At 45.7% G+C, this 13,178-nt stretch overlaps 2 protein-coding genes across 8 annotated transcripts in view; one reads left to right on the top strand and one right to left on the bottom strand.

Moving 5' to 3' along the window:
- The window catches only part of EMID1 (EMI domain containing 1), a 949,835-nt gene that overhangs the window by 25,178 nt on the left and 911,479 nt on the right, over window positions 1-13,178 (bottom strand). Inside the window, exon 15 of the mRNA XM_069619253.1 lies at window positions 4,265-4,348. Within this exon, the coding sequence (XP_069475354.1) occupies window positions 4,271-4,348 (78 nt within the window). The 3' untranslated portion in view covers window positions 4,265-4,270. The remainder of the gene's footprint in view (window positions 1-4,264; window positions 4,349-13,178) is intronic.
- The window catches only part of RHBDD3 (rhomboid domain containing 3), a 266,057-nt gene that overhangs the window by 170,470 nt on the left and 82,409 nt on the right, over window positions 1-13,178 (top strand). The window lies entirely within an intron of this gene.

Here is a 13,178-nt window from a genome sequence, read left to right as displayed (position 1 = left end):
TCATTCACTTTACAGTCTAGGGGGAGTAGTCTATAATTACCCTTACCCCTCAGATAGGACAGTTTACCATTTCTCTCTCCACCCCCTGGAATGATTGGTCCAAGGGAAGAGAGCACCATCTGTCTATTGGCATTTTATTACCCTTCTTTGTTCTCTTGGCCACTTTTTGACAAAAACCCAGTTATGTCTCATAACTTCAGATTTCTACTACACCTGATATATGCATTAGATATGCGGTTTAATTGGGTGATAGGGAATTGGGCAAGTCGTTTGCCAACTCCGTACAAGGTAGCAGGGCCCTTTGGCACATTGCCGTGTTCATAAAATGTATAATAGTTATGACTTTGCAAATGATCACGCATATTTGTAATTTCACCTTCCATCAAATCTCATATGTGTCACATCTTCCGAGCAGCCAAAAACTAGTCTTAACTGGCCATTTCGGTCCCCATCGTCCTATGAAAATGCACTATAGCTCTTAGAAACCACCTGGAAATTACTTTAAACTAAATTATTTCTCATTCTAATTGTTACAGAAATGCCTAGAAATTGACTCAGTCCTTTAATGTCAATTTGGAGGATCTTTGTGGGAGGGGCGCTTTATCCCCCCGCAGCCGGTGACCAGCGATTAGATTACCCCCTTTTAATTTGTCAGTTTGTCCTTGGTAGTGGGTGCAAGAGGAAATCACACCTCTCAGTTAAGTTTTTAGACACACTTGCTTTCTTTGAAGTCCCTGAGCCCCCGCCTTCAAGTCTGGCAGAGAAGGGAATTATAACGCCCACAGTACATCACATGTCATTGCAGGCTGATTCACTAGTAGGTGCGAGAGCGGGGCTTTCAATTAAGAGGTTTCCTGCCTGAGCCGAAAAAAGTTTTTTCCAGTATCATGAGCCTCTTCCAAGGTGATTGAATTCTTATGGGTGGGAACATAATATACATTGCTTAGTCACCCCCTCGCCACAGCATTTTTCACTGACCTTTCTGTGCAAGGAAAGTCATCCTTTCACAGTGGCTTTTTTAAAGTCCTTTCTTAATTTTTTTTAACAAGTGTGCAAGTCGTTTATTTGTCCCTTTTGACTGAGTTGGCATGTGCTGGTTGTCCATTGACAATGAGGAGTAGGCCCCCTTCCACGGGGTTCTTTGATTTGCCACTGAATAAAAGAAAAAGCCAAGCCGTTTTTCATTTGCAATGTTTTAACCCCTTAAGTGCCAAGGACGAGATATCTTGTCCTTGACATTACGTACGCAGTGCCAAGGATGAGATAGCTTGTCAGGGATCGCTCAAAACTGTAATCCAACCCCCGGGCGATGTAAGGGGGAGGTCCCCCCTCACTGCCAGGGGCTGGATTACCTTCAGTTTCACGTCAGCGCACGCCGACGTGAAAGTAATTTTCACAGCAGCAGCCATTTCGGGCTGCTGCGGTGAAAATGAAAGGTGAGTCTCCACCTTTCTCCCCCTCAATCTCCGGCTGTATTTCAAGCCGGAGATCGGGGTGGTGCCGTTGGAAAGGGGAGATTCTCCCCTTTCCAACAACGCCCTTTGTGTAAGCATTGCTGCTCCCGGATCGGGCACAGGGCGCTCGATCCGTGGGCAGCAATGCCCACTAGACACCAGGGATGTCTTTGTAGTATGGGTGGAGGGGTGGCTGCTCCCCCGTGGCCCCAAAGCATGGGGCCACATGTATGGAGACCCGTGGGGGGAGATGGGTGTCCATCTGCCCCGAGGGGTGTGGGATGAAAAAAAAGTGGAAAAATTAAGTATGGGAAGGGGGTAGGGGGTAGGGGGTTAGGGACCCTAGACACCAGTGATTTCTTTTTTGTGGAGGTGTCATTAAAAGGGAGGATTCTGCTCCTAGGACGGGACACTTAAGCCCAAGGAGGAGTGCAGGACAGCCCCACCTTATCTGCCACTAGGGAGGGCTACATGAGATGCGCCGCCCCTCCAGTTGGGGTTGGGGTGGGGGTGGAGAGGTGCACCCCCTTCACATTACAAAATTCCCCAGCGTTGTAGAGAACCCCTCAGCCACCCCTAAAGTGCAGCCTGACATTTTCAATATTTTTCTTTGTTTACCCAACTTGCCTTGGCGCAGAGGGATTCCCACGGGTGTCCTCTTTTGGGAAATGCATGGGGTTCCCTTTTTTCCTTGCTGGCTTCGACACCCTGGACCCAAATCCACTCACCGAAACACGTCGCCAACAACAGATGTCATACCATCTCGCGTTTCCACAGGTGTCCCGATGAAAACGGATTCCCACGGGTGTCCTCTTTTCAGAAATGCATGGGGTTCCCCGTTTTCCTGGCTGGCTTTGACACCCTAGGCCCAAATCTGTAGGTTGCCCACATGAACAAAATGTGCTGCGCTGAAAGGCTTGGGGTTACCAGTGGGTTACCCTTTTCCTTTTGCACCCCCGGTAGGTGCACCCACACATGTGAGGTACCGTTTTCATCGAGACACGTGTGGGGACGCGGGAAGGTAGGCCATCATGTTTTCCATGATGTCCTGGCCATTCTTCCCCAGATTTCCTCTGCCATTGTTGGCCACTGGCTGGACTGTCTGCCTTGGTGGGTTTCAGGGTCTATGGGAAAGACTGGGCTTCTGGGTAGTGGGGTGAAAGGGCAAGTCTACGTTCTGATTACTCACTTCTCTTCTAGCCCTGCTGTGTTCTACTGCACAGCTATCCATCTTTGCCCTTCCTGCCCCTATGTCAAATCTAAACCGAGGTCACACAGAAAGCACTGTCATGTGTGAATTAGCCAAGTCCTTGCAGGAATAGGTAGAAAAGAAACCCTGGGGAGGGGGCCAAAGCTAAAAAAATAACTGAGGTATGGGGGGCAAAACTAAATCCTCATCCTCAGAGCCCAGCTTCAATCCAGTACAAAGAGATGCAGAATGTACATTGTCGGTACCGGAACGCTTCTATGGCTATCTGAATAAGTACAAACTCTAACAAGCACAGTACCTCCTACCTTTCCTTATGAATGCCTCAGAGTTTTGCTTATGACAAGTCCAAGGTTATATTCATTAGAGTACGCTTAGGCGTTTGGTGGGAGGGGCATTAACCTGGGCTACCCCATTACTGAGTTCAGACAATCCTATTCTTGGAGATTGCCAGATTCTGTGTTTTGTTTACGAAAATATTTTCTAGATGTTCCTCATCTCAGAACAATGGAGTGGAAATGCTGACTCTGAAACAAAGTGCCTAAGACTTGCTTTCCTATCTTGCGCAAGTATAGTGCTCTCATGGTATTAAAACGTGCAGATGATGTTTTTTTAGACTGGACTCCAGAATTCAATTTAGGATGCTAGACTACATGTGCACCCTGTCCCAGCCACTGTCAAAGACCTTATCAGTGTGGCCCTTCGAATTGATCAGCAAATCCAGGACCGCCGGTCTGAACAAAAGAACCCTGAAAGTAGTTGGCTATTGTGTCCTATAACGGTCAATCTGTCAACTTCCATTAAGACTGAGGTCACGGAAGAAACTACCCATATGGAGATTGGTTAGCTCTGTGCCCCCCACTCTTAGACAGTGTATAATAAGAGACGCTTGGAATGCCTATCCATGTACTGTGGAAACAAGGGCCACTTTGTATTATACTGTACTTGATCTAGTTCTGAAAACAATCAATCTCAGCAAACTCCTTCCTCTTCAAGTGTTTCTAATTCTCTTGTGTTCCTCACGTGCAAATTCAACTACCCTGTTTTAGCAAATCTATGTACCAATTGGGTTTGTAGGAAGTACAACCTTTGTGAAAGTTGCATGAAGATTTGGATTATTGGGCAACAAGTTTGCAAGGAAAATGCCCAATACCCATGTTTTTAAAGCCTGCACCAATCCATTTCTTCAATGGTTCACTTCAACCTCCCGGGCATCATGCATGTAATCATTGCATTGCGAATGGGCATCCAAGATCATCAGGTGTTCATCCAGTTTGAACTCACCAATGCCCCAATTTACAAGTGATTCTGGGAATGACTTAGTTTATCCCATCACAATCCTATCATCGACTGGGTTAAGCATCAAGTGAAAATTCCATCTCTGCACTGTGAACAGGAAGCTATTTGCACAAAGCTGCTACGTTTCCCGCTAGACCAAATATTGGATAAGAAGATTCTGCATCCATGTGTGGATAAATACCTGCAGAGGGGGATTATTCTACCTTCATCCTCATATCCCAAGTCTCCAATATTTTTTGTAAAGAAAAAATCCAGAGAGCACTGGCCATGCAAGTTAAGACAGATTACAATCAGGAAAATGTACCTGTTTTCACTCATTTTCAATTTCATCAAGCAAGTTTGGGATGCCTCCTGCTGCACTTGACTGGATTTTCAATGAGAGCGCAACCTGGTATGGATCAGCAAAGGAGAGTGAAGGAAGATCACATATAATACCACTAGCAGTTGTACCCGTTATACAAAGGTATATTTATATGTTATGCTTTTTACATTGTCTACACATGGAACCTACCAACATGCCAAATATCAGGTTTGTAGCATGTTGGGAAGTATGCTGAATATTCCAAACACACACACACATTTCCAAGCATTGCAGACTGCTTAAAAAAAGCTACACAAAAAGAAATTAGAAATGTTTATATTTTATACTTTTTACATTGTCTACACCATGGAACCTACCAACATGCCAAATGTCAGGTTTGTACCATGTTGGGAAGTGTGCTGAACATTTCGAACAGACACATATACATATCTACAATGTTCCCCACAAAAAATGTATTAGACAAAGGTATATTTATATTTGATACGTTTCACATTGTCTACAACATGGAACCTACCCAGAGGCCAAATGTCAGGTTTGTAGTATGTTGGGAAGTATGCTGAACATTTTGAACACGCACACACACACATCCACACATTTCCATTTTATATATATAGAGAGCTACGGCCACTTCAAATATGTTTGTGCCTTTCACCCTCTGTAATGCTCCTACCACCTTTCAATGCTTTATCACTGATGTGTTCCATGACATAACCAAAGTTTATGTAGCTCTGTATCTGGATGATGTACTTGTCTACTCCCACAACAGACAAGATCTTGTCTGCCATTTACAGGAAGTGCTCCTCTGATTATGAAAACATTGTCTTTATGTGAAGTTGGGAAATTGCCAGTTCCACACAAAGGAGGTGGGCTCCTGGACTATCTGGTCACCCCTAATGGAGTATAGATGAATTGCAGGAAGGTACTAGCTGCCTCGTAGTAGCCCAAACCTACACATCTAACAGAACTACAAAGGTTCTTGGCATTCACCAACTTTTATCAATGATTTTTCAAAGACCTCTATAGTCTGAATCAACCGCTTAATCAGCTGACTCAGAAGTCCTTCCCCTTCGTTTGGAAGGAAGACACACAAAGACTTCACCCAGCTGGAGGAAGCTTTATCTTTTGCCCCGTGTCTTGATCCAACCCAACGCTAGACATCAGTTTGTCCTAAAAGCAGATGCCACCGGCGGATCCATGGGAGCAATGCTGTCCCAATAAGGGATGGATCGGTTTATTCATCCCTTTGGCCTACTATTCATGTAACCTCACCCTAGCAGAGTGCAATTACGCCATTTACAATTACAAACCTCTAGGTATCAAAGATGGATCCCATCTGTTGGAGGGAGGTTTGCATCCTGTGCAAGTGTATACAGATCACAAAAAAATGTGAAATTCCTGAAGGAGGTCCGATGCTTCTGCAACTAGCATACCCGTTGGATGCCGTTTCTTGATTGCTTCAACTACAATTTACCTTTTTTATAGTGGCTTGTCCCGGATTCCCACATGTTTGGTCAGAAGCTGGAATACATGATTCACTGGAAGGGGCGAGGCTCCAAAGCATGCTCCTAGGAACCTGCCTCTCCTGTTCTATGTCTCCGACTCCATCAGCTCTTCTGGCCCTGTAAAGCATAGTCCTTTTGGAGGAAGGTGCTGCAGTTAGGAATCTGCTCAGGTTCTCGCACAGACCACTAACTCCACATCCCTCATTATAGGCAGTACACACGCTAACCTTGTCTGCCATTTCTTTGCTCATGTCCACTCCCATCAGAAGACAGTCTACCTGTGTTGACCATGGTCTATAAAAGCTGGCACCTTGCTCTCAAACTTTGCCTCGCAAATTCTTTTGTCATTGGTGTTTCATCAGCTGCTGTGTTCCCAATGGAAAGTACTCGTCCACCCATGCTAGTCTTTGTGACTCATGCCTGCTGAGCATCTGAGCAGTGGGCGGGAGCCCTGATGAAGCTTGGCTAATGATTACTTGTACATCTCTACCAACCCTCGGGCATCCATTGTGTTGCTATCTGTTCCAGCCATTCCTGCCTCTGTGCCGCACGTTTAAGGAAAAACGCCCACTCATGTCCTGCCTTGATGGTCCAGTCCCTCTTGCCTGCCCAATTTACCTAGTTTATCCTGCTTGAGTGTTTGGCAGGTGAGTGGGATGGTGCTGGCCGACATCAGTTTGTGTGATCTCAGAGAGTCCTAAGCTCGACTGGCCCCTAGCATGCACCTTGCACCAAGCTCTCCTTTTTGCCTTATCTTTCTCAGGGATGGGCTATGTACCTCATTGATTCTCTCTATCTGCCTTCTGTTCTACTGTCTGCATGAGCACAAGTGCCTCAATAAGACCTGCGATTGCCTACACCCTAATCCCCTTAATTCCTAGTTATCCGATTGGACAGGAGTTGGTAGTCCAACCTCTGTTAGGTGTTTGCTTTCCCTTTTTTAATCAGTTTCATGTGTGTCAACTCTCCCAGATTGGAGTGTGCAGTACGGTATCAAGCTCTGCTGGCTGAGGGTTTGAAAGTGCTGGCCTACATCTTAAGGTCAGGCGGAATAGCGACGGTGGCTCAGCTGCTCCATCAGCACATATTCTCCATTCCCAGGAAAGGTTCACTTTTATTGTTATTTCTTATGTGCGAGGGGCAGGCCATCCGCTCTCCCCCTCTTCCTAGCAGGGGCCGTTTCTAATTTCCTCTCTCTCTGGGATAATTCTGTTAACTGTCACAGTATTCTGAGATCTAGCTAGCATATTCTACTCTGCACGGGCAGGCTCATGGTTGATAGACTGAGGGACAAATGTCTTTGCTGCAAATATCATAGCTGGGCAATGGCTCCCTGTCCCCCTGTACCAGCTGGGACACATAGACTGGGGCATTAACGTACCCTAGCAGGGCCTTAAAAACACAGCTCGCTCGATACATGTCTAGGGGTTGATCGTGGTCCAGCTGAATCCACGGAACAAGCACGGATAGTACCGCAGGCCCATCCCTTGACCATCATGCCTTGCAACCTCCATAAATCCTATTCTTTCTTACCGAAGATTCTGGCACCGACAAAATCCCTTGATTGTTGCCTGAAAGAGCTTTTGTTTTTCATTTGCTCAAGGACCAGACTTGAACCAAACAAGCAGGAAGAGAAAACATGATTCCAAGCATGGTACCGGACCGAATTCACAGTTACCAGATTGATTCTCCTTGTAAAAAAGGCATCACAAAGACAAGTGGGTGTTGTTTTGTCAGCTGGTCAGAACTATCCTGAGGATTTGGGTAATGTGAACCCTGATGGGGGGTATGTAATCCTTTGTGGAGACCCCTCAAACACCTACATTTCAGGAGAGCTTTTATGTAGTCTTGGAGTTGTCTCTTCATTGAGCTACATTAATGACCAATGTTGTGTCTTCAGCCTGTGATTTTTAATATCCAGCTACAGAATGGCTCAGCCTTCTGTGACCTCAAACAGTATGCATCCTGTTCTTGTGGACTCTACTTGCTTAACAATGTCCTATCATTGTTCATCAGAGTAATCGTATGAAGACATAACTCCTCTGTTTGATTTGGACTGGTTACTTCAAATCTGTCCTGTTACAGGAGCTTGTATTGTTGCTCTGTCCTGCTCCCGTTCAGCCTGCGGAGCCAGTCTCCAGCAGGGATGCTCCGCCCATCCTTCCTCCTGTGGCTATGTTGATGAATGTGGCTGAGGCTCTTCTGAAAGGGCTGATATATTGAATACTTTCTCTCTGAGAATGAGGCTGCCTTCTCCCACCCAATAGGCAGTCTAGGGGTGTTATATCAAAGGCTTAGGAGACATTGGGCATGGCTGTTCCCAAGAAGCCTACTAGCTCAGATTTGACAAATTGAAGCCTGGAGAGTAGTCTTCCTTTGTTCATCAAGCCTCCTTTGCAATGGGGTTTATGGCTCTGCCTTGGGAAAAGCCTTATTCTAAGCCTGAATTCTCTGAAAGCCTTGCTAATATGCACACATCTTCCTAAGATGTCTTCTAGAAGGGTTTATGAAAACCTACACTGGTGTGGGGTCCTGGGACGCAGGCCTAATAGACCTGCAAAGGCTTTTCATGTTTTGTTCTCACCAAAATCTCTGAGTAGCATAGCCTGAGTAGCAAGGCTTAGACGTAGGAGATCAGAGGGTTGGTGGTGGGCACAGTTCGCATCAAATCAAGTTGTCAAGTAATTGAATGTCCACACAGATATGTTTTAAAAGGATGTAATTTATCAAAGCATGCATACATTAAAATCAAACAGTACTCATTAGGCAAAACAGATTCTAAATGTATACATACTGTGGTGAGTTGGAGAAACTCCCCATCCTTTTGTATGAGGGGGTTGAGCCACAGAGGACTGAGTTTGTCCAGCTGCTACCTGATGTGCCTCCCAGAGGGCGGATGAGTGGGATTCTCTAGGCTCAATCTGCCCCCAGAGTATTCCTATATCCTCTTTGAGGAGGTCATTTTCTCATTAGAGGTGATGGGACTACATATCCCAGCGTGACCTGGGAGAGTTATACTCTGACCATGAAACAGTAACTATCTCGGACTGTTCAGTAAATTACACCCGGAAAAGGGAATGCAAGCCAGACATTCAAGTACCAATAATCGTGGAGCTAAAACAAACCACAAACTGTCCACTACCTAAGTCACAGAGAAGGGGTAAACGCAAGTGTTCGCTGAATGTGGAAGAGAGAATAACTGCAAATAGCCAGAGGATTGCCTGACTGTGCATGGTCCAGTATGAACACAGGCCCACTAATTGGTAGGAAGCAGACAGCCGAGGGACAGAGTGCAGCCACTAACTGAGGAGGTACAGGCAGTTTCAACGTGTCACTGACATCCCTGTCCATATTTAAAGGCTCGGAGAAGGTCCTGAAGCCAAATACCAACCAATTAAATCCTGATCAATAGCCAAGACTTGAAATGGGCCACTCAATGAAGAAACCAAAGATGGCTTGCACAGAGAGCCAGCAGCCCCTGACTATAAAGGAAGTGGGATATTGCCACAGACCGCCAAAGGCCATAGGAGGTAGAGTGCTACTCACCATTCTCTGGATACACGGGGAGACTTCTTCCTGGAATAAGGTAGTTTACTCGGTGTCCACAGTACAACGATGGCCTGGAAGATATATACCAGAAGCCAAGCCACAAAGACTAGAGGTACCCTGGGGCAAGAACACAGAAGCAATGCTTCCTCCCTAAACGATTGAAACAAACGGGTGTGCCTCAACACAAGACGCTTCCTGTAGAAGCCCGAGAAGAACCACCCCTTGTTGGAGGGTGAGGATATCGTCTGCCTGAAAAGGACCCTGAATGAGGGGGGAGGGAGGAATAGCCATTATATTTTAGACAATTGTGTGGAACGTCATTGGTCATGGAGAACCCTAAGAGAATTAAACTGCAAGCCAGAGGTCATGCTTGGACCTAAATTACTAAGAACCGTAGGTTGGGTAGCGACCTGGGAAGAGTCTGCGTTTATCAAGAGATTTAAGTGCCTTGTGCTGAGAATGAATGGAATGTCATGAAAGAGACCTACAAAAGCTGTGATCTATACACTGGGATCAGAGAATCCGGTGTTGAGAACCAGATTAATTAAAAGACCTTAGACGAATTGTGCTGAGAAATCTGATCTTAAGATAACCCCTAAGATAATTGTTGAGGAGACCCAGGCAGATTACACTGTGAAAGAATGATTGTAGATGGACCTTAAAGCCAAAAATTGAATCCCAGAAGTTGGGGAGAGACTTGCATGAAGGGCCATGAAAATCTGAAGTTGAGAAGCAGACCTTAAAGCGAACGACAGGCTTTCAGAAGGGCTAAAAGCAATGTGAATTTAGGAGATGAAATGAGAGATCTGAGAGTCTCCCACATTGAGAAATTAAGTAGACAACAGGCCGGGCAGAGGGCTGAGAGTAGTTGCTGAACAAAGCCAGGAGTCCTAATGGCAAAAGAACCAGGAGTACTTCCTGGATGGCATTATCCAAAATAGTACCTTGTGTTAATGTGTTTATAGAGCAGGGATGAACTGTAACAGCTTAGATCATGAACACTTTTGTTCGCCAAAATTGTGGAACAATTATTGTTGCATAGGGTAAAACCAGAAACTAAAAGACTTAACAATAGTACGGTTGAACTTTACGCAGACCATACCACAGACTTTGGTATATATTAGGGCATCCCTGGAGGCACAGACTTCACATTTTAGGATTACAAATGTTGGCAGAAAGACACCCCTTGTGGTGCTGCAAGCCCCAGGAAAACACGTATGTCTTTCTCGTGCCCCATCCTTGACCCTGTTTTTTAGAAGAATTCCTTACTTTATTTCTAGAATATTTCCAGAGTCCCTATAGACATTGGTCCAATCTAACTTGAATGAAAAGGCCAGGTTTCCATGATCATCTTTTCACGCTATTGCTACTCCACACGTCAGTGCACACACAGTGATTTTCAGCAATGCAAAATACTAGCGATTCCATTTAAACTAAATCAGAAGGGAAAAACACAGTTAATAAACACTAGCAGAAGTACCATTCTCTGAACTGGTTCTGTAGACAGGCATGATAACACTGATGCTGTATGTCGCTGTTCCAAATCGCTTATCGCTTGATGTGCTTTGCACCCTGAAGTAAACTGCACTGAGAATGGGCGTGTGTGGCTGGCTGAGATACCCCCAGGCAGACGTTGGGGGGAGGCAAGAGTTGGTGTGCTGCTACATAATGGTACATTCTGTGCTCTCGCCCCACCTGTCGCCTCACCCTGGTGTGGTGCAGTTCTTTGCGGTGCCTTGCAGTGCAAATATCCTGGAAACCGAGCATATTAGGGCCTGGACCTCAAGCTTTGTTCCTCCTTTTCGGGACCGGTCCCTTTGCGACCACATTGATGTTTTGCTGATTTCAGGCAACTGTCACATGCGTGAAGGTGCTGGAATCTGGGTAAAGGGATCGGGTGTCCATATTTCATGTAGCCAGTAATGTCTGGAGGGTCCTAACGGGTAACTATGCAATATTTGGTGCAGATGGTGAAACAGTGTGAAATTGTATAAGGAACAACGCTTCGCCAAGCCACAAACTCCCCAAAAATGATTGACTTGTGCTGAAATCCAGGGAACGGGGTGTGTTGTCCAAATGTCATTTATCCAGTAATGTCCGGAGGGTCCTACCAGCTAACTATGCAAAATCTGTGCAGATTGGTGAAACGTTGTGGAATTGTATAAGGAACAACGTTTCGCCACAAATCCTGCCACAAACAAACACATTTTTTCTTTTATATCTATAGATGGTTAAACAATCAAGACTATGGGCCTCATTACAAGTTTGGCGGTATTCCAGCTATAAATCCACCAGAATACCGCCAAGCGGAATTACCGTTACAGCCCCTTGGTCAAATGAAATGACCTTTGGATTACAAGTGGTGATATGGCAGTGTTGGTGCCCATTTATGGAATCCATAGGGATTTTGGTGGAATTACCGGTGGTGGCAATTCCGCCGATTTTTGACATTCAGGAAGTGGAATTACCACCAGAATTTTGCAGGTTTTTCCTCAGCCTCACCCCCAAAGTAATGCCCCGGTAATGCAGTGGTAATGGAGTCGAAGCACACTGAGTTAAAGCACAAGGTTAGAGGTTCCTCATTCAGAAACAGCACATAAAATAGAAAATCAGCACACCGCCGTACTTGTAATGATGCCCTATTTACTTGATAATTAAGTAACATGTAAAAGCAGCAGACGTCCTTCCTTGCCTAACCACTTTAGAGACCAGAGTTCCAGTGAGTCATTTTCAGAGGTAAGTACCAGTAAAGGAGGGTAAAGGCAGTCACAAAACCCCGACAGTAAGGCTTGGCCAAAGTCAACGGGTACTTTTTTTTAGATGAAAACAAAAGGCACAGGTGCGTGGCAGATGATTGATGCTGGTCAGCCCTTGAGTTTAGACTGCGTATGGGAGATGGCAAGGAATTAGTTGCTGTATTTTTTGAGAGTCTGCCTCTATTCACGATTCAGACTAATACAACAAAATGAATTCAGCTACTGTGATTCAGACGCACCTGTGCATTTTATTCATGTAATTATGACATGAGAGATAGTCACTTGGCAAAAGAGATTTATTTTTTATTTGCAGTGTGTTTTATACCACATACAATCAATCTACCAGCAAAAGGCGCTTCCACATGGCTCCTAATATTTCGAAGTCAAATCTTTTTACATTTGTTTATTCGAGTTTTCAGTATGCATAACGACCACAGTACAGTATATACAGTAACCAGTATTGTCATATGGTTGAGAAAAAGGTCCATCAAACAACATTCCAGCCATCAACTCCTCCCCTGGGGATGCCCCATCTTGCTAATCCTCCCCCCCCCCCTTCTACTCCTATCCCACATCTGAACATGCCACCGGGCCATTATTTCTTCTCAAGGGGGTTTCAAGTATGCAGAGGAATGGAACTCATTTAGAAACTGGCCCCAGTCCACCGACCCCCCCCCCTTCCTCCAGCTCAGTGTCCCTGGTTCTTTGTAGAATATCCAACTCCGCCATCCCCCACCTGCAGATGTCCTCCATCCAGTGTACCAAGGACAGACCCTGGGGTTTCTTCCAGGCAATGGTCACCCGCCTTTTAGCTAGTATCGGCATGAACTGAGCCAAGCGGTTTCTTGTTTTATGCTGTGTCCCCCACACCCACCCTCAGATCATGCCCCACAAGCACACTCTCGGGCTACACTCAAAACTGGAGTCAACCAATTTGTTAACCTTCAAAATCACTGCCTGCCAAAGTGTGCAACAACCGAGCATCCCCATAGTGGAGGTCTTCAAACTGTGGGGCGCCCCGACCCTCCCCCAGGGGGGCACGGCCATATCCCAGGGGGGGTGGGGGGGGCGGCGTGAGAGCCCAGCATG

This window comes from Ambystoma mexicanum, chromosome 10 (assembly GCF_040938575.1).
Source record: "Ambystoma mexicanum isolate Mex_15411 chromosome 10, UKY_AmexF1_1, whole genome shotgun sequence".
In the NCBI taxonomy this organism is placed as follows: Eukaryota; Metazoa; Chordata; class Amphibia; order Caudata; family Ambystomatidae; genus Ambystoma; species Ambystoma mexicanum.
The sequence above is the reverse complement of the archived record's forward strand: the minus strand, read 5'-3'. Positions and strand labels throughout refer to the sequence as shown.